Source organism: Tripterygium wilfordii, chromosome 12, assembly GCF_013401445.1.
Source record: "Tripterygium wilfordii isolate XIE 37 chromosome 12, ASM1340144v1, whole genome shotgun sequence".
Lineage (NCBI taxonomy): Eukaryota > Viridiplantae > Streptophyta > Magnoliopsida > Celastrales > Celastraceae > Tripterygium > Tripterygium wilfordii.
In genome coordinates, this window is record NC_052243.1 from 12,428,254 (window position 1) to 12,450,436 (window position 22,183).

At 37.0% G+C, this 22,183-nt stretch overlaps 2 protein-coding genes across 3 annotated transcripts; both read left to right on the forward strand.

The window, feature by feature from the left end:
* The first annotated feature begins 3,669 nt into the window (after positions 1 to 3,669).
* LOC120011438 (psbP domain-containing protein 7, chloroplastic) lies at positions 3,670 to 5,222 on the forward strand. 2 transcript variants are annotated; one of them, XM_038862549.1, is made up of 3 exons: positions 3,670 to 4,205; positions 4,325 to 4,550; positions 4,634 to 5,222. In XM_038862549.1, exons 1-3 carry the CDS (start codon positions 3,881 to 3,883, stop codon positions 4,944 to 4,946), a joined length of 864 nt encoding a protein of 287 aa, XP_038718477.1. In that variant the 5' UTR covers positions 3,670 to 3,880; the 3' UTR covers positions 4,947 to 5,222. The 2 variants fall into 2 exon arrangements, with proteins under 2 accessions (XP_038718477.1, XP_038718476.1); XM_038862548.1 differs by having other exon boundaries at positions 3,674 to 4,211.
* Positions 5,223 to 5,767: 545 nt separating this feature from the next.
* Positions 5,768 to 21,898, forward strand: LOC120011167 (acyl-CoA-binding domain-containing protein 4). The gene is made up of 18 exons (XM_038862235.1): positions 5,768 to 6,133; positions 6,780 to 6,850; positions 7,265 to 7,328; positions 7,410 to 7,481; positions 15,514 to 15,708; positions 15,794 to 15,871; positions 16,192 to 16,296; positions 16,443 to 16,509; positions 17,102 to 17,163; positions 17,545 to 17,684; positions 18,207 to 18,333; positions 18,411 to 18,525; positions 19,707 to 19,795; positions 20,000 to 20,083; positions 20,156 to 20,344; positions 20,631 to 20,786; positions 20,940 to 20,999; positions 21,536 to 21,898. Exons 1-18 carry the CDS (start codon positions 5,969 to 5,971, stop codon positions 21,722 to 21,724), a joined length of 2,028 nt encoding a protein of 675 aa, XP_038718163.1. The 5' UTR covers positions 5,768 to 5,968; the 3' UTR covers positions 21,725 to 21,898.
* The last annotated feature ends 285 nt before the right edge of the window (positions 21,899 to 22,183 follow it).

A 22,183-nucleotide genomic window follows, 5' to 3' on the forward strand; every position in this document is an offset into this window, starting at 1 on the left:
CATTCGGTCTGACAATGGCGGTGAATATCTCACCAATGAGTTTCGCACTCAACTTGCTCAAAATGGGATCCTTCAACAACTCACGTGCCCCTACACACCTGAACAAAATGGTGTCGCGGAACGCAAGAACCGTCACATCATGTCTGTCGTTCGATGTCTTCTTCGAGGTATGAATGTCCCCAAAACTTTCTGGCACTTAGCTGTTCTTACTGCCACGTACCTTATCAATCGTACTCCGAGTCGGACACTTCAGGGTGCAACACCCCTTCATGTCCTTCGGCCAGGTACTACTCTGTTTTCTCTTCTTCCTCGTGTGTTTGGTTGTACCTGTTATGTTCAAAATCGTAGTCCCTCCCGTACCAAACTTGATGATAAAGCCATTCGTTGTGTTTTTACCGGGTATTCTTCCATGTCTAAAGGTTATCGATGTTATGATCCCGTTTCTCGTCGCTTTTATCACTCTTTGGATGTTACTTTTTTGGAGGCTATTCCTTTTTTCTCAGGTAGCCCTCTTATATCAGAACCGGCCGTGGAGCCTTCTCTCACCATCCCAGATCAATCATCACCTCCACGACCGATTTTGTTACCCGAGTCTTCCTCTCCTTCACCTTCTCCTGACTCATCATCTACTCCTAGTGCACCATCTCTCGTTCCCTTTGATCAGGTCTATACTCGGCGCCCGTCTGCTCCTGCCCCTCCGCCAACGTCTTCTCCGGAATCAGGTACTTCCCTTTCTCCTGTTTCTGTTCCTCGTTACCCCACTCGTGATCGTCATCCCCCTTCCCGTTTTGGATTTACGAGTAGTACTGACCATCCCATTGCCAAGTATTTGTCTTATCATTGTTTTTCAGATTCCTATAAGACCTTTCTTGGCAAGATTGACTCCGATTTGATCCCTCGCTCTGTCCACTCCGCTCTCCAGAATCCTAAGTGGGTCTCTGCCATGGAAGCAGAGATGGATGCCCTACAACGTAATCGTACTTGGGACCTTGTTGATCTTCCTTCTGGTGAGAGCACCGTTGGTTGTAAGTGGGTGTTCACTATCAAGTATCAGGCTGATGGTTCGGTTGATCGCTATAAGGCTCGTCTTGTGGCCAAAGGATTCACTCAGATTCCCGGCAAAGACTTTGGAGCCACGTTTGCTCCAGTTGCGAAACTTACTACAGTTCGTCTCCTTGTTTCTCTTGCTGCTACATACTCTTGGCCTCTCCATCAGATGGATGTTAAAAATGCGTTCCTCAATGGGGACCTTTCCGAAACTATCTACATGGATCCTCCACCAGGTTTTCACGGCCAGGGGGAGTATTCGGGGAAAGTATGTCGTCTCCGGAAATCTCTTTATGGCCTTAAGCAGTCTCCTCGGGCATGGTTCGGCCGCTTCAGTGAAGTTGTGCTTGCTATGGGGTTTGTTCAGTGTCACTCGGATCACACATGTTTCATTCGTCGCCAGTCTCAGGGCAAGTGCATTATTATCTCAGTCTATGTTGATGATATCCTTATTACTGGAGATGACTCCCCAGGTATTGTTCACGTAAAGGATGATCTGCGAAAATCCTTTGATACTAAGGATTTAGGTCCCCTCCGATATTTTCTTGGCATTGAGGTTGCTCGTTCTCGCCGTGGCATATTTTTATCCCAGCGGAAATATGTTCTTGATCTTCTGCAGGATACGGGTATGCTTGGTTGTAAACCTGCCTCTACTCCTATGATTCCTAACCTCAAGCTATCACCAGACTCAGGAGATTGTTTATCAGATCCATCAATGTATCAGCGTCTTGTGGGACGTCTTATTTATTTGACAAACACAAGACCAGATATCACGTTTGCTGTTAGTGTTGTTAGTCAGTACATGCATTCTCCACGTACTTCCCATTTGGATGCTGTTTATCATATTCTCAGTTATCTCAAATCTTGCCCTGGTCTCGGATTATTCTATGCTTCTGGAGAGATGTCAGGTCCACCATCTAGTCTCTCATGCTATATACCATCTGATCTCTCGGGCTACACTGATGCTGATTATGCGGGTTCCATAAGTGATAGGCGTTCTACCTCTGGCTTCTGTACTTTCCGGGGTAATCATCTTATCTCATGGAAAAGTAAGAAGCAAGCAGTTGTTTCTCGATCATCAGCTGAATCTGAATATCGTGCTATGGCTCAAGGTACATGCGAAATCATGTGGCTTCGTTCTCTCCTCACTGAATTGGGTATTTCTGTAACAGACTCGTCCTCTTTATTCTGTGATAACAAGTCTGCCATCATGCTATCATCCGACTCAGTTCTTCACGAAAGAACTAAGCATATAGAAGTTGACATCCATTTCATTCGGGAAAAAGTTCGGTCTGACATTATCACTCCTAGGTTTGTTCCTTCATCGGCTCAGACTGCGGACATGTTTACTAAACCAATAGGTCCTTCTTTACTTAAGTCATCTCTTGTCAAGCTGGGTCTCGTCAATCTCTTCGCACCAGCTTGAGGGGGAGTGTTGGAATTATGAGAGAATATTACGTTTCTTGTAATTATGGGTTGTAAATATTCCCTTTAATTACTTTGATTTAGTTTCCTAGAATTAGGTTGATTTGATTGATTTAGTTTCCCTAATTTAGGGCTTTCAATGTAACTATATAATGTACAACCTCACAACATGAATATACAACACAAATTATTCAATTCTTCTGTGACAAGGAACTAATGAATCATGCCATTGAAGCATGAATCTTCTGTTGAAGGTTGTCTCCAGGTGCCGGGTTAAACTTTTTGGAAAGTTCAGTTACGTAAATTTTGTAATCAATACAATAATCTGCTACATATAACGTGTGATTTTGAGGATTTTGTCCATCCGTAATAATAAGTGCAAGTTACTGCTGCTTTGTGTTGGCATGTTATGAAAGATTTCTGCTTTTAGATTGCTTGTTGATGATGTTCCTTTGATGCCACTATGACATATTCTTTTGTGAAGCCTTTTGTGTCATCAACCTATCTTCTGAAATGGGAAATAAGAAGGGAGAAATCCATTAGATGCCAGTTTATGGGTTTCTCAAAGCTGGTATATATGGTTGTAAGCCATGTTACATAATGGTTAGGATTTGCCTTCTAGTAGTTGGACTTTTTTTAGGCTAAAAATCATGGACACCCCCGTCTTATGTCATTTTTGAGATAGACTACTTCCATGTGCTGCGAAAAGTTATACCATTCCTTGAACTTATGTTTTTATCTTGTCAAACCCTTGCATCCGTTCTCCGTTAAATACATTAATGGAGCTTACCTGAGATGCACGTGTTATCATTATCATCATCATCCAGCCTTTATTCCAAAAATTATTAAAAAAAAATCAAAGGGAATTCGTTACGTGTATTCATTTCCCCCATTCATTTCTATTTAAAATTATACTTTCATCAACTCTTATTGAATCTTTATCATTTCTTACTATTTTAAGCTATGTATGTCTTTTTAAGTATTCCTCTTCGTTTCCTACTCTCTCCTATGCAAATTCCCTTGATTCTCCTCACTGTCGAACCGCTCTCTCGATATTGTACATGCACATACCATCTTAAACGGTTTTTTTGTAACTTATTTCATTTCGTTTGAGATTTGGGACCCACATACTGAAGTGCGCACAAGCACTACCCTGGGTAAAAGAGTTTTCAACTAAAAAACATGTGGGTCTCTAATTTTTACTCATGCCCATTTTTATTTTATGTAGTTACTATCTTATATATGTGACTTTTAAATTCAATTTTTGGTTGAGTCTTTTAAAAAAATCTCAGGACCAGAAAATTCAGAGCCACCAAAATGTAGATAGGACCATCACCACACACCATACAGGACAGGACTCTCCACTCTCTCCACATCTAAAACTAATTCCAGATGTGATTTCACTTCCATGGCAATGGGATTTCACTTCCATGCCTGCAAACATGCCTCACCCAGCTGCCGGCTTTTCATAACACAGTCCTCCGGTGACCGGAAGGAGAGCCTTCAAGAGGTGTCAAAGTGGCCACCAGCAGAGCAATTTGCAGCAGTAGAGACCACATTTAGGAGGCGATTACTTGTGGGTGTTGCAGGAGCTTCTTTGGTGGCTGTGGGTGCTAATTTTGCTGGTATTACAAGTTTTCTTCTGGGGTTGTCACCTGAAACTGGTAGAAGTCTCAAGCTGGATGTGCTATATCCAATTGGAGGGTACAGTCGTTGCCTTGAAACAAATGAAGGTTTTGGTCAGTACGATCAATATGTATATATACACACACACACACACACACACACACACATAAGTTTACTGGTATCTTTTTGCTTTCTGTTTGCCATTAATGGTGCATTGTGAAAACAGACTTCATATACCCAGCAAGTTGGGTTGGAGATCAGAGGCTACTCTACAGAGCAGCTGAGAGATCAGAATATGAAAGATCACTAGACCCACCTCCTCTAAACAATCTGAAATCCAGTGATCGTCGTCGCAGAGCTATAAACGAACCAGTGGTTGCATTTGGTCCACCTGGTTCAAGCGGGGAGCTTAACGTCAGTGTCATTGTTGCACCAGTTCCTCTCGATTTCTCGTAAGTCATGCTAGTCATCTGTGATATCGCAACTGCAGAATGCAGACATGAATGTAGAGCTAATGCTTCATAGTTCCTTGCAGAATTGAAGCATTTGGAGGGCCAAAGGAGGTGGGAGAAGCTGTGGTTCGAACGATCACAGGATCGGGACAACGCCCGGAAGTGAAAGGAACTTTGGTAGATTCAACTGTAAGGAAGGACTCACAGAGGGAGGTAAACTATTATGAACTGGAATTCAGGGTTGAAAGCCCTTCATTCCGGCGGCATAACATAGCTGTTTGTTGCGCTCGAGGTGGTAGGTTATATACCCTAAACGCTCAGGCACCAGAATCTGCTTGGCCAAAGGTGAGAACAGACTTCCACAGAATTGCAGAATCATTTAGTATTACCTCCTAACACAAAAAAAGATAGAAAGATAAAGGAGAGTGTTATACAACAAGAAAGCGTTGGCCGTCGCCATTGGTTTTTAGATTCAGAAAACGCCTTGGTTGTGTAGGAGAGACTGAAGTTTGTTTATATGCCAATCGGTTCGGTTATGCCAATCCTCCTATAAAGTTTAACATCTATGTAACCTTTTGCATGAGTTGGATTTGAACAATACACTTTCAGATGTTCTATTGACAACATAGATGTTTGGAGATCAACTGATCAATACTAGTTGGCTTTCATTTTTTTTTTCTTCTCAAAATGTTACAAGCGCAAGGATCCTGGCACCAAATAAATAATTACACATCTTGACATTCATAAGCATTTTCTAAGTAAATACATTTGTAAATCAAAATCATATGGACACTTTTTTTTGATAACCGAGAGTTATACTATATAAATTTGTCTTTTAACATCTGATATGAGGTCTAAACTTTAGTTGCTAGTGTCGCGCAGAAGGGCCATATAATGCCTTCTTCAGTCCTCAAAATTTCCCTATTTAAAAAGGAAAATTTTGATTTGAAATAGTATAAAACATTAAAACTTATTGATAATGAAGAAAGTCAAAGTCCACTCTCCACCCAGCCGCCATTGCAATATTAATAAATGTTGGGGAATATGCAGCATAACGAGCTCTCATGGGGAGCTAAATACAATATTTCATTTGTTTCTTCCTCTTTTCGATAAATATGTGAAAATATGTAGCATAAATGCAAAATAATGAACTCTCGTGGGGAGATAACTACCGTATTTTATTTTTTCTCCTTAAATGAATTTATTATTCTAATATTTAATTCAGAACTCAAATGAGAGAGAATGAGAGGCCAAAGGTGAGATCCGAGAGAAGGCACAAAACTCCGTTACCATAGCAACACCGGATCAAGCAGAAACGACAGAGAAGCTCGTAATTTGTTGCAGTTGAATCGAGGATCCTTGAAGTAAACGCAAAGGAGAGATAGCAAGGGTGATAGGGAAGAGATAGAGGGACTGAAATGGCGTCGATGGCGAGGGCAAGCTCTGGCCTCGCGTACCCGGAACGATTCTACGCGGCGGCTTCGTACGCCGGTTTCGATGGATCTCCTGATTCCTCCACCAAAAATGTCACCTCTAAGTTCTCAAACGAAGCCGCTTTACTCCTCTACGCCTTGTACCAGCAGGTAGCGTTACGGTGTCAATCCCTCCTTTTATTTGTCTTCCTATTCTTATTTCTTAATCGTTGGATCCAGTGATCTTGAATAGCTACTGTTGTTTTCTGATGTGCAATGTGGGCTTATACTAATTTTTAATCACATTGATTTCGTTTCCCGCGGAATTACTTGGTCTCATCACCGTCGATTTTTGGTGGAGATGAATTCAATGCAATGTTCGTCATGGATTTACAAGCTGATTTGTTGTTTTCGTGTGAATTAGCCTATTCGATGGGGGTACCGTTCGCGTCATTCCTCTTAATTTTCAGAAAGGGTTGTGTATGATTTTTTTGATGTGTGCATTTAGGTTGGGATGATGAAACTGCTTATCTGTATCTGTAATTTCTTATTGACAGAAGGAAGAGAGGGATATGAAGTTTAAGTTGTACTGCATTAGGAGGAGTTTTCATAGTACATATTTGGATCCCATTGGCCCCTAGCTTTATGTTTTGTTTGCATAATATATTAATAATTATACATTTAGTGCATACTTATTTACTACGAGGGCTTGAGTGTTTCTTTCAAATGGTTTCCAGAATTTTGGAAAATTTTCAGTATGAAAGTTCCATTTATTATTCCGTGTTTAAACATTTTTTCATTTTAAATGTGATTGTAGGCCATTGTAGGACCATGTAAAGTCCCAAAACCTAGCGCTTGGAGTGCTGTAGAGCAAAGCAAATGGAAAAGGTTTGTTTAATTCGGAAGTATGTAAATATATTATTTTCAGTGTATTGATGCTTCGTGCGTATGTGCGAATTCAATGGTGCAGTCAATTGGTTTCCGTTTATTCAATTTGTTGTGGCATACCAGCTTAGAGTTTTGGAAATAAGCTGTTACATTTGGTGGTCACCTGGGGCCAGTCCATATGTCATGATGAATGGAAAATGGAAATAAGCTGCATTACTTTTAAGTTTTAAGTACCCATACACCTTTTTGCCCCTCCAATACTATTTCTGACGGCCACCTGGAGCCATATGTCATTCAAAAATCTAGGTTCCACATGACTGATGACAGACAGTTGTAGCCCAGCACATATTATCTGATATTTGATAATTGAATCATCTTCATCTTGTTGAGTTAGTTCTTTTTCTATACATGCAGCTGGCAGGCGCTTGGAAACATGGCTTCTACTGAAGCCATGCGTCTCTTTGTGAAAATTTTGGAGGTCATACCCACAAGATTCCAAGTTCATGGTAGCTTAAATTAATATTGAACCTGAGCTAAATATTTGTTTACTTTTGAATAGGAGGAGGATCCAGGTTGGTATTCAAGAGCATCTAACCCTGTGGCAGAGCCTGTTGTAGATGTACAAATGAATGTAAGTACCTGAAACTACTGATGTTCTATGCGTTTTTTTTATTTTATTTTATCAATGATACATTATTTTATTGCTGTAAATAATTTCATGGTAGTTGATGAACATGGTGAGGAGCATTGAAAGAACTTCTGTGGTAGTACGCATATACTCTATTGTTGTATATGCTGGCATTGTGTTCTGAAAAAAAATGCTGCCATTTTGTGAAGTCTATATGACCCTGTAATTTATTGGGTAGGATATGAACTCTGTATTCCTAATGGACAGTGTGAATTTAGATTGATATGGATGGCGAAGGAGAATTTAAACCTTATACATGTTATGATATGAGTTTTGATGATGAAGTGTGCATTCTATATGTTGATCAAAATATGTGTTCTATGTTTGCTATGCATTCTTAATTATATTCTGAACTTGTTTCTATCCTTTAATGCTTTAATTTGCAAGGCTAACAAAGATCAAGACATGAAGCTTTTAATCAAGCTTACAAGTCACTAAGTTTCAGGTTTCAGATTTCATTATGATTTGTCTTGTTGTTTTGGCCATTACTAATCTTACACAAGTTAGCATATCACAAGTTGTCATCCTATAAAGTCAAAGCTTGCTGAAATTCAATGAATGAGTACAGAAAAGAAAGATTAGCAGCTGATTTGAAATGGCAGCTAGCAAAGCATGCTGAAAATTAAATTATGAAGACTTTCCTAGCACCTACAAACATCACATGTTCAAGTTACTGCAAAAAGTTAAAGATGGCTGCAATTGTTGAAAAGAAAAGCAATGAAGTAGGTGAAAGAGATAAGAAGTCAAAGTTGGCTGTAAAAGAAGTTGGAATTATTGAAGAGATGAAGAAATAAATGGAGAAGACAAGAAGTGAAATATAGCTGCAAATGGGAGCTGAAATCTTTCAAGATCACAAAGCCTTAAAAGTCAAAAAGGTCTAGCTCCATGCAACGGTCATGTTTAGGAATTCTAGTGCATATAAATGCTTCTATATACTCCATAGAACAACACAGAACTTGATTCCAATTCTCTGAGAGTTTTACAAGCATTCAAGCCTTCATTCTTACTCAGAAAATACTCGAGCTTCATTGTACACTCCTTGATCATTATAGAGTCACTTTGTACACACAATTAAGAGTCTAAGTGCTGGTGGTTAGCTTACAAAATCACAAGAAAGTGAGGCTGGCACTTGGTAAGCCAAAACAGCCATTGTAAAGTGAAGTTGGCACTTTAAACAACAGCTGGTGTAAAGAGAGAGGCTTGGCTCTTCAACAAGCAAATCATAGTGGATTCAAACTCTCAAGGAGGAGCCTTGAGGAGTGGATGTAGGACTATACGTAGCCGAACCACTATAAATCTGTTTGCACTCTCTTACCCTACTCTTTACTTGTTTATTTGTGTGTGTGCTTGTTGTATTTAGTTCTAGTACTTGATTCCTACTTGAACTAACCTAGACCTCAAGCTTATATTCACTAATATCAAGTTTCTATAAGATTTAAAGTAATCTGAAATCAGTAGGTTTAAACTCAAATTTGACATATTTTTAAGGGTAAAACAATTCACCCCCCCCTCTTGTGTTACCTAGATTCTTTCAATTGGTATCGAAGCAAGGTTTTAAATTCTCATAAGAACTAACATTCTAGAGAATTAGATGGCTGAAGAGTTTGGAATGTCAATTAATAAACCACCATTCTTTAAAGGAAAAGACTATGCTTTTTGGAAAAATAGAATGGAGATTTTTCTACAATCAAATGACATTGAGTTATGGGAAATTGTAGCAAATGGACCATATAAACCAACAAAACAGATCAAGAAAGGTGAAGAAGAATCAGAGATTGATAAACCTAGAAGTGAATGGAGTGAAAATGACAAGAAGTTAGTGTCCTATAATGCAAAAGCTAAAAACATATTACACTGTGGACTAAGTAGACAAGAATATAATCATATTTCTACATGTGTAACAGCTAGAGATATATGGAAGAAATTAGAAGTTAAGCATGAAGGGACAAGTCAAGTTAAGGACTCTAAAATAAATATTCTTGTTCATAAGTATGAGTTGTTCAAAATGGAACCTCATGAGTCAATATCTGATATGTATGGAAGGCTTACTGGTTTAGTAAATGATTTAACTGCTCTTGGTAAAGTGTTTTCAGATGCAGATCAAGTTCAAAAGATCCTAAGATCTCTACCTAAAAAGTGGGATGCCAAGGTGACAGCAATTCAAGAATCAAAGAACTTGAAGACATTACCTCTTGAGGAACTCATTGGTTCCCTAATGACTCATGAGCTAAAATTGAAGGATAGAGAAGTAGAGGAAGAAGAGGACAACAAGAAAAGAACTACTGCACTTGCTGTACATAGTTCCCATGAAGATAGTGAAGATGATAGTGATGCTGATACAGCTTTGCTGGTTAAAAATTTCAAAAAATTTATGAAGTACAGGAAGAAGTTTCCTAACAGAAGCAAAAGAAATGAAAAAGGTAAAACAATTGATGAAGTTGTTTGCTTTAATTGTGGCAAAGCAGGACATGTTAAAAATGAATGTCCAAGGAGGAAAAGAGCACACTACATAGATAAGAAGAAAGAAGATAAGAAAGCACTTAAATCTACTTGGGATCTAGATTCTTCAGAGTCGGACCAATCTGATAATGAAGATATCAGGGCAAACTTTTGCCTAGTTGCTAAGGAAGAAGCTCATTCTTCTGCAGAGGTTAGTGAATCTGATTTGGACTCTGATTATGATGATATTTCTATTGATGAATTATTTAAATCTTTCCAGGAAATGTGCAATCAAAATGAAAAACTTATCTTTGTAAACAAGAACTTGAAAAAGGAAAATACTAGCTTGAAAGATAAAGAGAAAGCATGTCTAGAAGAAATAAGTAAATTACAAAGCAAGCTTAACAACTTAAACATAGAACTAGAGGAGCTGAAAAATTTTAAGGACATTACTATGCCTGATAATTCAGATTTGCTAGAAGAACTTAGATGTCTAAAAGAAAAGAACAAATGCTTAGAAGAGTCTTTTAAAAAATTTTATGCTAGTTCAGACAAGCTTGATAACATCCTATCTATGCAAAAACAATATCTAGATAAAACAGGGATAGGATACAATCCTACTAAATTGAAGGAAACATTATTAGAAAGAAGCAAATTTGATTTTAATGCCTCTACCAGCTCAGTAATTAAAAATTCCAGATTCAGGTCAAGAACTATAAATAAAAAAATTGTCCAAATTTGGGTTCCTAAAGGAACATATGTTGTTGATACTAACCACCAAGGACCCCACAAAGTGTGGGTACCTAAATAAACACAAATTTTCTGCAGGTTTGTCTAAAATCAAGCCTTAAAGCTTGTGAATGGTTTCTGGACAGCGGGTGTTCTAGACATATGACTGGAAATCCAAAATTGTTTTCGTCCTTCACAAAGAAAGAAGATGGAGGATATGTAACTTTTGGAGACAATGCAAAGGGTAAGATCCTAGGTATAGGGTCTATAGGTAATCTCTCTTTGGTTTGCATTGAAAATGTGCTCTTGGTAGATGGTTTATCTTACAATCTATTAAGTATTAGTCAATTAACAGATAGAGATCTTAATGTGTGTTTTTCTAAGAAAAAATGTCTTATAACAAGTGCTGAAAATGTCACAGCTTTAACTGGTTTCAGAAAAGGTAACGTTTATAAAATTGACTTGGAAATGTTACATGCAAGTTCTGTAAAATGCTTAGTTGCATCTGAATTAGTAATTGAAAATTGGCATAGAAGACTTGGACATATAGGTATGAGCACCTTAGCTAAATTGACTAAAAGAGGGCTAGTTAAAGGAGTTCCAAATCTGAATTTTGTCAATAATGGTGTCTGTGATACTTGCACAAGAGGCAAGCAAGTGAAAAGCTCTTTTAAACCTGAAGATGTAGTTTCTACTTCAAGGCCATTACAACTATTGCATTTGGACCTTTTTGGTCCTAGTAGAGTAAAAAGTCTTGGTGGAAAATCTTATGCTTTTGTTCTAGTTGATGACTATACAAGATTTACATGGGTTCTATTTTTAGCACATAAAAATGAGGCCTTAACTGAATTTTCAAAACTAGTAAAGAAATTGCAAAATGAAAAGAGTTGTTGCATATCTAGAATAAGAAGTGACCATGGAGGTGAGTTTGAGAACAATGAATTTGTAAAATATTGTGATGAACAAGGTATTTCACATAATTTTTCAGTTTCTAGAACACCACAGCAAAATGGTGTGGTGGAAAGGAAAAATAGAACTTTACAAGAAATTGGAAGAACTATGATGCTTGAAAACAATTCACCTAAGTATTTTTGGGCTGAAGCAATAAATACAGCTTGTTATGTCTCAAATAGGTTAACAATAAGACCTATTCTTAAGAAAACCCCTTATGAGTTGTGGAATGGAAGACCTCCTAGAGTTGATTATTTTAAAGTTTTTGGATGTAAATGTTTTATTCTAAATACCAAGGATAATCTAGACAAATTTGATTCCAAATCTGATTTAGGTATCTTTCTAGGCTACTCACTGGTTAGTAAAGCCTATAGGGTGTTTAATAAAAGAACTAAATGTGTTGAAGAAGCAATACATGTTAAATTTGATGAATTATCTACTCTAACACCTTCTTGTGAGAAAAATGTGGATATAGTAACAGAAATTGCAGAATTAACAAACAAGGAAAAAGCTGGTACAATTTCTCCAGAGAAGGAAGATGACTCTGAAGAGGAAGTTGACATTTTTGGAACTAAGAAACAAGAAGAGAAAAATGAGTATAAAACTCATGAAAGCACAACTTCAATACCAACCATAGTAGTGGATCCAAAGAAACCAAGGTACACAACATATCATTCACCAAAAGAAATAATTGGTGATGTACATGAAGGAATTCAGACCAGAAATTCCAGGTTATCATCTCTTAATGTTTTCAATTTTGTTGCACTCATTTCTAAGATTGAACCTAGGAATATAAGTGAAGCTATAGATGACAATGATTGGGTTATTGCCATGCAGGAAGAATTAGATCAATTTCAAAAATGTAATGTATGGGAACTAGTTCCAAAACCAGAAAATAAATCAATCATAGGTACTAGATGGATTTATAGAAATAAAATGGATGAAAGTGGTGTAGTTACAAGGAATAAAGCCAGGTTAGTTGCACAAGGTTATAATCAACAAGAAGGCATTGATTTTGGTGAAACCTATGCACCCGTAGCTAGAATGGAAGCCATAAGACTATTAATTGCATTTGCATGTTACAAAGGAATAAAATTATTTCAAATGGATGTTAAAAGTGCTTTCTTAAATGGAAAAATTAATGAAGAAGTGTATGTTAAACAACCACCAGGGTTTGAAGACTTGAAACATCCAGATTATGTTTTCAAATTAAATAAAGCTCTTTATGGATTAAAACAAGCTCCTAGAGCCTGGTATGAGAAGCTGTCCAGCTTCTTAATTCAATGTGGTTTTAGCCGTGGGAAAATTGATAACACTTTGTTTATTAAGATTAAAGATCAAGATATACTACTAGTACAAATATATGTTGATGATGTGATTTTTGGAGCTACTAATGAGTGTATGTGCAAGGAATTTGCTGCAAGAATGCAGGGGGAGTTTGAGATGAGCATGATGGGTGAACTTACCTATTTTCTTGGCTTACAAGTGAAACAAACGCCTAAGGGAACACACATCAATCAAACCAAATACATAAAGGATCTTCAGATCAAATTTGGAATGGACAAAGCTAAACCTTCTCCAACTCCTATGGCAACTACAACTAAACTTGACATAGACTCAGAAGGCAATGAGGTAAATTCAAAACTCTATAGATCCATGATTGGATCTTTGCTATATTTAACTGCCAGTAGACCAGATATCATGTTTAGTGTATGTTTGTGTGCTAGATTTCAATCAAATCCTAAGGAATCACATCTAAAAGCTGTCAAAAGAATTTTTAGATACTTAAATGGTACCCCTACTTTAGGACTATGGTATTCTAGAGAATCAAACTTTGATTTGTTTGGTTTCTCTGATGCTGATTATGCAGGCAGCATGATTGATAGGAAAAGTACCTCTGGCACATGTCAATTTCTAGGAAGAATGTTAGTTTCCTGGTATTCTAAAAAGCAATACAGTGTGGCTCTATCAACCACAGAGGCAGAATATGTAGCTTTAGCGGGCTGTTGTAGTCAACTATTATGGATAAGACAACAACTAAGTGATTTTGGACTCACATATTCAAAAATCCCAATTATGTGTGATAACACAAGTTCAATCAATCTATCAAACAACCCTGTGCATCATTCCAAAGCCAAACACATAGATGTTAGGCACCATTTTATCAGGGACCATGTCATAAAGGGTAATGTTAGCATAGAATACATTGACACTACTCACCAACTTGCTGACATTTTTACAAAGCCCTTGAATTCTGAGAGATTTAAATTCTTAAGACATGAACTAGGATTAACTCAAACATCTTAGTTTCTACCATGCATCATTTCAGGGGGAGCATTCAATATTATTCTTTTTGATTATTCCAAAAAGGGGGAGAAACATTGACAAATTGACAAACATCAAGACTTAAATCTGATTTAAGTCATACATATTTTGTCATCATCAAAAAGGGGGAGAATGTTATGATATGAGTTTTGATGATGAAGTGTGCATTCTATATGTTGATCAAAATATGTGTTCTATGTTTGCTATGCATTCTTAATTATATTCTGAACTTGTTTCTATCCTTTAATGCTTTAATTTGCAAGGCTAACAAAGATCAAGACATGAAGCTTTTAATCAAGCTTACAAGTCACTAAGTTTCAGGTTTCAGATTTCATTATGATTTGTCTTGTTGTTTTGGCCATTACTAATCTTACACAAGTTAGCATATCACAAGTTGTCATCCTATAAAGTCAAAGCTTGCTGAAATTCAATGAATGAGTACAGAAAAGAAAGATTAGCAGCTGATTTGAAATGGCAGCTAGCAAAGCATGCTGAAAATTAAATTATGAAGACTTTCCTAGCACCTACAAACATCACATGTTCAAGTTACTGCAAAAAGTTAAAGATGGCTGCAATTGTTGAAAAGAAAAGCAATGAAGTAGGTGAAAGAGATAAGAAGTCAAAGTTGGCTGTAAAAGAAGTTGGAATTATTGAAGAGATGAAGAAATAAATGGAGAAGACAAGAAGTGAAATATAGCTGCAAATGGGAGCTGAAATCTTTCAAGATCACAAAGCCTTAAAAGTCAAAAAGGTCTAGCTCCATGCAACGGTCATGTTTAGGAATTCTAGTGCATATAAATGCTTCTATATACTCCATAGAACAACACAGAACTTGATTCCAATTCTCTGAGAGTTTTACAAGCATTCAAGCCTTCATTCTTACTCAGAAAATACTCGAGCTTCATTGTACACTCCTTGATCATTATAGAGTCACTTTGTACACACAATTAAGAGTCTAAGTGCTGGTGGTTAGCTTACAAAATCACAAGAAAGTGAGGCTGGCACTTGGTAAGCCAAAACAGCCATTGTAAAGTGAAGTTGGCACTTTAAACAACAGCTGGTGTAAAGAGAGAGGCTTGGCTCTTCAACAAGCAAATCATAGTGGATTCAAACTCTCAAGGAGGAGCCTTGAGGAGTGGATGTAGGACTATACGTAGCCGAACCACTATAAATCTGTTTGCACTCTCTTACCCTACTCTTTACTTGTTTATTTGTGTGTGTGCTTGTTGTATTTAGTTCTAGTACTTGATTCCTACTTGAACTAACCTAGACCTCAAGCTTATATTCACTAATATCAAGTTTCTATAAGATTTAAAGTAATCTGAAATCAGTAGGTTTAAACTCAAATTTGACATATTTTTAAGGGTAAAACAATTCACCCCCCCCTCTTGTGTTACCTAGATTCTTTCAATACATACCTGCATCTGCACTGTAATTCCATTGGCATTGACCAATATTCTATTGGCGTCTAATTCTTAGAATCAGTTTGGTTATGTTTTACTTATGTATATATATGTTTTTCTTGTAATAGCATAACTCCAAAGTCGAACCTGTGATGGAGAACGGAAACTCTTACCCTGAAACGAAGACCATTGCTTCTGAAAATGGGAACCATATGGAAACTCAGGATAAAGATGTTGTATCGGAAGGCCTTGGTTCAATTGGTGTTTATGATCAATGGGTTGTGCCTCCAATAGCTGTTCAGCGGCCGAAGTCCCGATACGAGGTACTGATTTTTTTTATTTGTTTTGTGATTTTGTTTTTGATCAATTGACAAATATTCTTCTGAACTGAATTTGTCCATATTTCAGCATGGAGCAGCAGTTGTTCAAGATAAGATGTATGTATATGGAGGAAACCACAATGGTCGCTATCTGAATGATCTTCATGTGAGTAAATTATTCCATAGACGTGTTTACGTCATACATATTGAATGCACTTAGACCTCATGGCTGAATATAAATACCTCGGATCATAACTTATAGCTAGAATAGTCTGAATCTGATTATCAAACTTTATTATTTTGTGGTTGTAAGCTTTCCCTTGTTCCGGAATGTGTATCCCTTTTTCCTGTCAAATTACATTAAGGGTCATCAGTTTTTACTGCTATGTTGGCATGGTACTGGTGTTTCCTTCTCTGGTTCTTGTTTTGAATATTTCAGAAAAGGGGTATTTATGCATCCATCCTCTGAACTTGGGCATGAGGCAGGTTCTAGATCTGAGAAGCTGGACTTGGTCAAAGATAGATGCTAAGATTGCAGCTGAGGAGTCTTCGTCTCCAGCTTCATTAACCCCTTGTGCTGGTCATGCATTGGTGTGTATAAACTAATTATTTTTTCTATCGCCTTTCCCCTCGAAAATATCAATGGACACTTTAGCATAATATCTGCTAATAAGAGTTCCATGAGAGTTGTTATATTCTTACCTGTCGATTTTGTATGTGCTCATATTTTCCCGTAGATACCATGGGAGAACAGACTTTTGTCTATTGCTGGACATACAAAGGATCCCTTGGAAACTATCCAAGGTACAAATTTATATGTAGCCTAAGGTTATAATTTAGTCATTTAATGATTATTTTTTTGTCAGTTCTCTGAATCAATTAACTTTTACAGTTATTATTATTTTATTTTATTTATTTACAAGAAAAGCATTAAATGGTATACTTCATTTCTCCATGATCTCCAATTGTCGATTAAAATTGTATTTTGGGTTGACTGAGTGCATTTTCATCAAAACGGTTTCAGACTGGTTAGTACATGTTAACTAAATTAGATACTAAACTAGTTCTAATTATAGATAAGCAAAACTTTCATAAATATTCTGAAATATTGACATATATTGGTATCAGAGAGAGAGAGACTCATACCCTTCGTTATCTCCTTTGTCAGAAAAGGCACAAGAGAACAGAGAGTATGAGTCTCTCTCTCTCTATATACAAGACAAAGATATGAACATATATGCTATACGAATTTTTACTGTGCTATATGTACCGGAAGTTGTAGGGTCTAGTTTTCCGTTCTTGTTTAATCTATTTCCTTTTGGATAATCCTTATCAAAGGATCGAGATTCTCATCAAAGCCCTTCATTCACTTTTGCTTGCCTTTGCCCCCTTACAGTCAAGGAATTTGATCTGCAAACCGGCAAATGGTCAACCTTGAAGACTTACGGGAAACCACCGGTATATAGCTTGCTGTTCGCCTGTTCTTTATCTATCTTTCTGCTGAGGCATATGATTTTCGGTCATTCTGCTTCTTTAAGAATTGAATTAGGATTTGGTTTTGGATATTCATTATACACTGAACGATCTGAAAATCAGATATATGATTATTACTTAGAGTTGCTGTGATTCTTGATCTGCCACATAGTCTTGAGTTGAAATGTGTTGATATTTTCAAACTAATGGAAACATAAATCAAAGTTCCGGGAGTGAATTTTTGAACATACGTTTGAAATTTGAATTTATGTAAGTGTAATTTATCTAATGACTTCTTTGATTATATTGATTAATTATCAAACAATTATATGAATTTCTCCATTTTATTTGCTTCTGCATTGCCAGGTCTCACGTGGTGGTCAATCGGTGACTCTAGTCAGGACAAGTTTAGTGATTTTCGGTGGACAAGATGCAAAAAGATCCTTATTGAATGACTTGCACATACTTGATTTAGAAACCTTGACTTGGGATGAAATAGATGCTGTGTAAGTTTGACTTCTGGATTTTTGACAAGCCTTGTGTTTATTTCTTTTTTCGTATGTGGTCTTGGTTGGTATAATTTAGGCGTATTGAGGAATGGATGATATGATTAGCACTTAGCAGTATGCTATTACATTGTGACCTATGATTTTGATTCTCTTTTCTTGGGAGGGTGAAGGGGGTTCTGATTGAACATACCTATTGATTGATTCTATTTGAGACACTCTATTACTTTGCAAGCGTTGGTGCTTTGTTCCACGATAAGTTATCTCTCTCCTATTTGATCTTGAATCTAGCTTCAAGTGAGGGCTTGCATCATTGGGGATTTGGATTTGAGTTATAACTTCGACAACGTGATTAAGATTTGACTGTCACAACTGAAATGGGATCTTGTGCTTCAATTGATTTTGACTCATAGGATTTGACAATAAGTGGATCAAGTTGTAGATTGTTTGACGGAAATTATTGTTCTTCTTAAGTGTTAGGTTAGGAATTTCTATTGTAATTGGTCTTCATTTTTCTTGTAGAGGGGTGCCTCCTTCTCCGAGGTCTGATCATGCTGCTGCAGTCCATGCGGAGCGTTTTCTTCTTATCTTTGGTGGGGGCTCACATGCTACTTGTTTCAATGATCTCCATGTCCTCGATTTGCGGACTGTAAGATAATCACTCCTAAATTTACTTTTCTGAAATATAGTTGCCATTCATCTCTACCATCTTTATGGTTACTTCAGATGGAATGGTCAAGACCCACTCAACAAGGCGAGATACCAGCTCCACGAGCTGGACATGCAGGTGTGACTGTTGGGGAGAACTGGTTTATTGTTGGTGGTGGTGACAATAAAAATGGTATGTCTTTATTCATTCGAAAACAATGGTATGTATTTACAACTTCAGAATTCGGGTACGAAAGTTTTGTGATTAATTTCCACACGAGACTCTTGCATTGTGTCTCTATTGTTGATTCCAAGTTAGTTATAAAGAACTAGAAAAATTCGATTGGGATATTTCATATTTAATATGTTGATCAAGCATGCCCGGTTGAGTCTTGTTGATGGTCAGCATGTGTCTCATGTCGCTTTAGATTAAAGACCAAATCCGTCCTCTGCCTCGTAGTCCAAGTATAATTAAGCGAAATTCCCAATGAGTATATGAATCCATAGTCTAGCCAGCATCGCTTCTCTACGGGTTTTTTTTATTATTATTGAAGAGTTCATAAAATCACAGACGATTCTCCACCAACCCTTCAAGTCTTTTGTCTAAGCCTGTGCTTAGAGCAAATTCTCAACCTTTGCATATCAGGCTTCCATAGTCACCTATAGCACTCTAAAGTCTAAATTATATCCTTCAAATATTTTGTTTTAATATAGGCAACTATCAAGTACCTGTCATTTTTAAAATGACATTTTGATAAGGCAGGGAATGCTAAAAATATAAGTCAGAGCAATTTGCTATCACTAATTAGTGACATTGGCCTTGTCTACCGATCTAGTTATGTTAATAATCCGTAGTTTATAAATTCCTTGATTTGGGTGTTGTTGACCAACTCATGTAAACATGGAATGAATTTCCCAAATAAAACATTTAATAAAGGGAATGCTTTTAATAATTATTCACTCTGAATGGAGAGCCAGTCCTAATTAGAACAATAAATCGCCAATCACTAGTAGTGCGAGGATTACTGTTGTCTAACACTATTATGAACATGAAGGGATTTATTTATGCTATTTCTGTCTTTTCAAGAGTATGCTTTTTTTATTGCTGAAAATTTCTGTACCATTGAAAGTTTAGAACCAAATATACTTGATCAGAATTCGTAATATCATGACAAGTTGTTTGATGAAATCCAATGCTTATTTTCCTTCTTTATTTATTTAATTTAACAACGCATTGTAGTTCTGGTCAGTTTGAAATAGATTGGACAACATATTCTCTGTAAAGCTAGCAGTAGTAGTCTTGGTTTTGTTCAAGCTACTCATAATCGATGCAGTGCAAGTGATATACTTTTGTTTTTCGTGACCTTTTTGCAGGGGTTTCAGAAACTGTTGTCCTCAACATGTCTACACTTGTTTGGTCTGTTGTTACTTCTGTTCAAGGGCGTGTTCCTATTGCCAGTGAGGTATTTGGTCAATTGCTTCAATATGTTGGATTACTGAAAGTTTCTTTATAAATACGTTGGTTTTCTGTGGCGTCTTCTTATGAAAAGTATCCATAACCTATCATTTCTAGATGAGTTCGGTGAAGTTTATGCTCATCCTCATAATCATATCATAAGAATCCTTTTGGTGACTGGAATTGATTCATCTGATTTTCTTTTATACAGGGTTTGAGTTTGGTTGTGAGCTCTTACAATGGTGAAGATATTCTTGTATCTTTTGGAGGGTATAATGGACGTTACAGCAATGAGGTTAATAGTAGTTTCAACTTCTTTTTGTACATTTTTTCTAGTATCGATATTTCATTGTTTGCTTATTGTTAGGTTAATGTTCTTAAACCAAGTCACAAATCAACTTTGCCCTCAAAGATACTGGAGGCTCCTGTGCCTGACAGTGTTTCTGCTGTTCACAATGCCACAAATCCTACAAGAGATGTGGAGTCTGAGTTTGACGTAGGCCAAGAAGGAAAAATAAGGGAGATTGTGATGGATAATATTGATCCAGATCCCATGGTACATAACATTGCAAAGCATGCTCACTTTTTAAATATCCATGTGTTTGTGGCTTTTGTATTACGTATTTCATGTGGTGCTTCTCCTAGAAATATTGCAGTGATCATTCAAGATGTACAGTGAATGTTTTCCCGTAGTTTGAATATGATTACATATGCTTCATTCTTTTACTTAAGAAAGCTGTTTTCTACCTTGAAAATATCGCAAATTAGTCTGTCCTTAATTGCTATTGCTCGGTGTATTGTTCTTTTACTCTTTCCCACTCAAATTTTGGAATTTTATGTAGAAATCCAACGGCGAGGGAACTAGCGAACATCTTATGGCAACCTTGAAGGCCGAGAAGGAAGAACTGGAATCTTTGTTAAGCAGGGAGAAATTGCAAACGCTTCAATTAAAACAAGATTTAGCTGAAGCTGAGACTCGTAACACGGACCTCTGCAAGGTAATTACTTGGACTTTCAGTTAGAAATTGCAGACGCTTCAAGAGGTGCAGATTATCGTGTCACATTTGTAACTCTAACCACAAATTCCAGTTGAAATGTCTCATTCCCTCAATTGAATCAGATGCAAATAATTTATCCTCTTGACATTGTAGGAGCTCCAGTCCGTACGTGGTCAACTTGCTGCTGAGCAGTCAAGATGTTTTAAATTAGAGGTATGTGCTAAAATTTTGACTTCTTTATGTAATTTTCTTCCGTAAGATATTGTCATGGGTACTTGATACATGATGCCAGTAAAACCGGACAGACTTCCATCTAGATGAGCTCTCTTTGAGTGGCAGTGGCACTAGGGTTGCAATTGAGCTGAGTCAAGCTTATCTCTCTTATTTGTTTGGGCTCAGCTCGATTAAACTAGCATAAACTGAAGCTTGAGCTTAAATTGGAACTTTCCTGTCTAGCGATCAATTGGAACAAGTGGATTAAGCTCAAGCTCTTGTTTGATAGAAGGATGACACGGTGCATACGAAATGATTGAAATTTGATTGGTCACATCAAATATGAGAAGGGGGGAGGTGGGACTGTGTCATCATTGTCCGTCTCATCTATTTGTTATTTGTCCAATGAGGCCCATATGCTCAATAAACTATTATATGCTCGAAAAGATTGTAATTAATATATATTTCGTTTTCCATAGTAATTTTAGACTGCTTCTTTTCTGGGGAATTCTGATTACAACACTTGGGATGGACAGGTTGATGTTGCAGAATTACGACAAAAGCTCCAAGCCATGGAGACACTACAAAAGGAACTTGAACTCCTGCAGCGACAAAAGGCTGCTTCTGAAGAAGCTGCCTTATCAGCCAAACAGAGGCAGAGCTCAACCGGTGTTTGGGGTTGGCTCGCTGGAACACCTGGCAACCAAAAATTGGATGAAGCCTGAAAATATTCAAGCCGAGTTAATTAGTGAGTGTTAGATATCTAGGCCGGCAGCCCTGCCTGGCGAGTTGTGTGGTTCTTATTGATCCCTTTTTTTTTTGGGTTTATATATTTTTGTTTTACATTACCCTGTTCTTTTTACACAATGAAAATAAGATATCAAGTTTTATCAGCGAAAGGAAGTCATCAATGGGGGTATTGGTTGAATACACACACACACACATACACACATAGTTTTCTATCTAAATAACGGAATTTTCCATGTAAACATATATATATATATATATATATATATATAGTTTTCTATCTAAATAACAGAATTTCCCATGTAAACCATTTTGAATATGTATTCATATTTTAATGGATTTTGGAGCCCCATATAGGTTTCCATTGTTGGTCAATGAAAATTTGGTTAATGTGATTTAATAGATTGAATTTTATGTTACATTTTTTCCGACTATAT

Coding starts and splice junctions, on each gene's coding strand:
- LOC120011438 (XM_038862548.1), top strand. CDS start 3,881: ATGGCAATGGGATTTCACTTCCATGCCTGCAAACATGCCTCACCCAGC. Junction 4,212..4,324: donor TGAAACAAATGAAGGTTTTG/GTCAGTACGATC, acceptor TTGTGAAAACAG/ACTTCATATACCCAGCAAGT. Junction 4,551..4,633: donor CCAGTTCCTCTCGATTTCTC/GTAAGTCATGCT, acceptor AGTTCCTTGCAG/AATTGAAGCATTTGGAGGGC.
- LOC120011167 (XM_038862235.1), top strand. CDS start 5,969: ATGGCGTCGATGGCGAGGGCAAGCTCTGGCCTCGCGTACCCGGAACGA. Junction 20,084..20,155: donor ATGGACGTTACAGCAATGAG/GTTAATAGTAGT, acceptor GCTTATTGTTAG/GTTAATGTTCTTAAACCAAG. Junction 20,345..20,630: donor ATATTGATCCAGATCCCATG/GTACATAACATT, acceptor AATTTTATGTAG/AAATCCAACGGCGAGGGAAC.